This window comes from Triticum dicoccoides, chromosome 3A (genome assembly GCF_002162155.2).
Source record: "Triticum dicoccoides isolate Atlit2015 ecotype Zavitan chromosome 3A, WEW_v2.0, whole genome shotgun sequence".
Lineage (NCBI taxonomy): Eukaryota > Viridiplantae > Streptophyta > Magnoliopsida > Poales > Poaceae > Triticum > Triticum dicoccoides.
In genome coordinates this window covers 183,028,001-183,032,304 of record NC_041384.1, presented here as the reverse complement: position 1 = coordinate 183,032,304, position 4,304 = coordinate 183,028,001, and the positions used below count along the sequence as shown (strand labels likewise).

The 4,304-nt window shown below is 49.4% G+C and overlaps 1 protein-coding gene across 1 annotated transcript; it reads right to left on the bottom strand.

The window, feature by feature from the left end:
- Positions 1-929: 929 nt before the first annotated feature.
- Positions 930-3,188, bottom strand: LOC119271462. Its single transcript, XM_037553289.1, has 3 exons — positions 2,075-3,188; positions 1,308-1,459; positions 930-1,198 (listed from the first exon to the last, which is right to left on the bottom strand). The coding sequence occupies exons 1-2, from the start codon at positions 3,162-3,164 to the stop codon at positions 1,356-1,358; spliced, it is 1,194 nt and encodes a 397-aa protein (XP_037409186.1). The 5' UTR covers positions 3,165-3,188; the 3' UTR covers positions 930-1,198; positions 1,308-1,355.
- Between the last annotated feature and the right edge of the window lie 1,116 nt (positions 3,189-4,304).

The following is a 4,304-nucleotide window of genomic DNA, read 5'->3' as shown; positions in this document are numbered from 1 at the left end:
GGGGCGGTATAGTCGATGGTAGCACACCAACGTGTGACAGCGGGAGACAAAAAGGGGTGTGGAAGAAGGTTGATTCCCGCCAGGATTACGAAAAGTTAATGGAGAAGATGTTTTTTCCCTAAATAGTGGAAAAGTATGGCCAGTCATACAAGCCCCCAATATTATTTGGGCCGCGCGTCGGTCGACGGATCCTTTTAAAAGATCCGCCGGCTCGGCAGCAGTTAGATCTAGAGTTACCCAACGTCCAACATCATCCTCATTATTGCAACAAGGGTAGTGTTGCGGAATTTTTTTGCAACAAAGCTCATGTTGCAAAAACCTTTTGCAACATCAACATAGGTGATGTTGCGGATTTTTTTTCTTTACTATTTTTGCAACATGGGTGTTGCGGAAAAAAAAATTCACAACACAGATGATACTGCAGAAAAAGTTTTAAAAAAAATTCGGCTTCATTTCTTTTGCAACATGGGTGTTTTTGCGGAAGGCAATTTTGCAACACACATGATGTTGCGAAAAAAATTATAGAAAGACACACATAAAACACGCGCCACGCAGAGAAGGTCCACCGGCTGAACGCAAAGCTTTTCCCATATTATTTTGCGTTTTGAGACCTGTTGGAGCTGTTTTCTAACCCAACTCCTCCAATATCAGCTTTTTATTGGGAAATGGCAATCCGTTGGAGATGCTCTAATTTCCAGCTCCTTCGGCAGCATGCATGCTTATTTTGCATTCCCTTCCTCGGGTAATAAAGCTCGTGGTCAAGCAACAAGCTCTCACTGCTGTCTTCTGATACCAGATAAAAATCAAGAGAAAAGAGAACCAATTTTGAGGATGGTCAACAATGCAAATAGCATACAAGGCTCAAACCGATGATCAACACTAAAAACTCGAGTGAAAGGAAGAAGCAATAAATCACTGAAGAGCTTCATATCATTCGAGCAGATTCAAGGGATCACTTGAAAGTCTGGCAGCATCACCATCAACCAAAACAACACTACTCTGAGTATCAGCATTCCATCCGAGGAGGAATACAAACTAAGCGACCGATTCCATTCACCATCTTACAGACCAAAGACGACATGTTAAGCTACTTTGCGTCTCAGCGAAGAACTCCGTGACTACTAGAGCAGGCATGTCACCAGAATAGACCATATCATATCCCATGCGCTCCACGACCTGAATTCAGTACTAAATTCACCTGGATCAAAGGAAATTTGGGCATAAGAAAACTTAGTACTACTAGAGTTGCGTGATGTTCGAAGAAAGAGCACCAAATCATAACAGATCCATGTGAGAATTTAGCTCACCTAGGAGACAGTTAGCCAAAAACACTTGCTGCTTCATGTTCCTCCAATTCATCCTATGAATGTCTTGCTGGTAAGTCCCTCCAGGGGGTAACTCCCATGTGGAGATTTGTCTTTTGCAGTCAAGATTGGATCATTAGACCAGTTAAGCATCCCTTGAGAAGTTGAAAGACAAGAATATTAGTCAATACAGAAGAGACATTCGATATATTGTACATCAGTCATATGGTAAAATTATGATGGCACAAAACAGAGCTATATATGGGGAAAAGTACTGACTGTCTAGTCCGATGATACTACAACTAATATCTTACATACATGTATCAATTAAGCACCACAATGACATGCATTTTACCATCAAGGAATACATCAGCATCGACTACCATCAAGGCATACAACATCGTACACAAAACATACAACCAATTCCGACATGTGCATCACTTCGTGACCTCGATCCAAGGTAAGTGCAGCCTCTAAAGCCTGCCTTGCTTAAGCACAACAAAGATAGAGATTTAGATCTATATAATCATTAACCACAAACCCTCGTCTTTTATAGTGCGTGAACTATCAACTAGTATGTCAGTTATAGGCGAATACTGAATACCTAGCCTAATAGGCTAAGATAAAGAATCCGTGCATTTACCACTTAACATGCCTGTGCAGACATATTTGTTTGGAAAGGAGGATCAGTCCCCGGCAACTTGTGCAGACATATGCAGATGGAATTCAGTTCTCCTAATTGGTTCGTGATGAATGTGATGGGAATTAACCTGGTGATTGTTGTTGTGGAAGCCTCCACGCTCGGACGAAGCGGCTGGCGACTGCGCACCTCGGCGGCGCAACCAGGTCGTAGAGCTTGCAGTCCACAACCTTGCGCGCACGCACGTCGACACCGAACATGTGCTTCTCCAGGAAGAAGTAGACGACGTCGGGGTTCTCGGGATGGATGAGTGCGAGCGTGGGGATCTCCACGGGCAGCCCAGTGGCCTTGTAGCTCTCATCGGCCCAGATCTCACCAAAGCTTACCTCGTGCTCCAGCGTCCACTCCGTGGAGTCCGGACCAGGCAGCGTCCACACGCTGATGTTGGGAGTGCCGCCGATGACACGGCCCATGTAGTAGGTGTCGACGAACCGCAGCTTGCCGGCGCTCACCCCCACGCAGCGGTACATGTCGGACTCTCCCCAAGCTTCCCTGGACCGCAGCACCCTGTCCGGCGGGAGCGGCACGAAGCGGAGGGCCGGGTCGCTGGCGAAGGGGTCGCTGGTGATGACGCCCCATGTGAGGTCGACCCACCAGAGCCTCCCGTGGTGCGAGACCACGCCGATGGGCGCGAAGATGCGGCGCGGGAGCGGGTAGTGGACGCTCTTCTCGACCCACTTCCCGACCTCGGACGAGAAGGAGAGGAGCGTGGCTTCGTCAGTGCCCATGATGGGGCGCAGCTCCGAGACCATGTAGTGGCCGCCGCCGCCAGGGGAGGCGATGAGGCCGAGGAGGGCCTGGTGCATGATGTCGACGGGCTTGGGTTCGGGGAGGCGGAACGCGGAGCCGGCGTTGGCGTCGAGGACGAAGTAGCGCGGTTCGGAGTCGTGCCAGTGGACGCCGGGACCGTGGGGACCGTCGGTGATCTCGCGGGTCCAGGGGCGGCCGAGGGTGGCTTGGAGGAGGAGGAGGCCGGAGGGGTCGGCGGCGAGGACGAAGGGGAAGTACTTGGGAGTGACGGGCTCAGGGAAGAGGCGCGGGGAGACGGTGAGGATGGAGACGCGCGGGGGCGGGGTGAGCGCGAGGGAGACGTCGGCGCCGTCCGCGGGGGGCGCGACCCGCGGGATGCTGCCCAGGACGGCCCACGACGACGACGCCATGTGGGCCTGTGCCCGCGACGGAGCGGCGAAGGGCGACCGGCTGAGTCGCTGGTGCGGTGAGGCGGGGAGGGCGGCGGCCCGAGCCGCGAGCAAGCGAAGGCGGCGCAGGGCTTGGGACGCCATTGCGGTGGATGCGGGAGGCGACGGAGGGGAGGATGGGAGAGGAGGTGGCGAAGTGTGCGAGGGAGGGGGAAAGTGTGGTGGGTGCAGCAGACCTGAGCAGGTGCAGACCGCAGAGGCGCGGCAGCCTTTGAACGTCTGAGGAAGGCTCATCTCGCGGGCAAACGATCCGCTGTGTTGGTGTACGCGCCTCTGCTGTAGCCTTCTTTGTCTTTCTCCAAGAGAAGAATGGCTATAGCCTTTACATGAAACATGATTGAGACTGAATTTTCAAAAGTGTATAACATTGCGAAAATTGCTTTTGGAGCCGAGCTCCATGGGGCCTCCTTTTGCAATTCATCAAATTCATATCTCTATGTTTCAAAAAATTGTGAAAAATACACATATACATGGACACACAATGTACATGTGTGTAAATTTTCAGGACGAAATACGTTGAAAGGAGGGCCGTGCAAAAAAATATGAGGCTTTTCAACACATGATACTATTCATTCTCAAAGTCTATGAATTTGTCTTTTTCACAAAAGTTGCATTTCGAGGCACTCGCACACAAAAAATTACACACATATACATTTCATACTTGTATACTTGCATTTTTTAGACTTTTTAAAAACTGAAAAGTAAAATTTTAAAAAATTTAAAGAAAAAAAATCAAGCTCCATGGAGCTTGGTCACGAAAATGCCCCACTACATACACTGAGTCTATAAAATCACACTGAAATTTAACTATATAATCCAACAAGTAAATTTGAAAAATTGTATGTGGAACCTATGAAATCGATCTAAACGGTGTACTCTAGGAATTATACTTGTCTATTAACATAAGCACCTCCTACATTTCTCATCCTAGGAGTACAATATCCAAAAGCATTTTAGGCCATCTGCGTGAGTGTAATGATAGAAAAAACTACCTGCGAATGAAATTGGTAATACTATCATGGCGGCAAGCCCAACAAGCGACCCGTGGCTGAGGGAGTCCTGGACTAAGGGGTCCTCGGGCGTCCGGCCTGTTAGCCATGG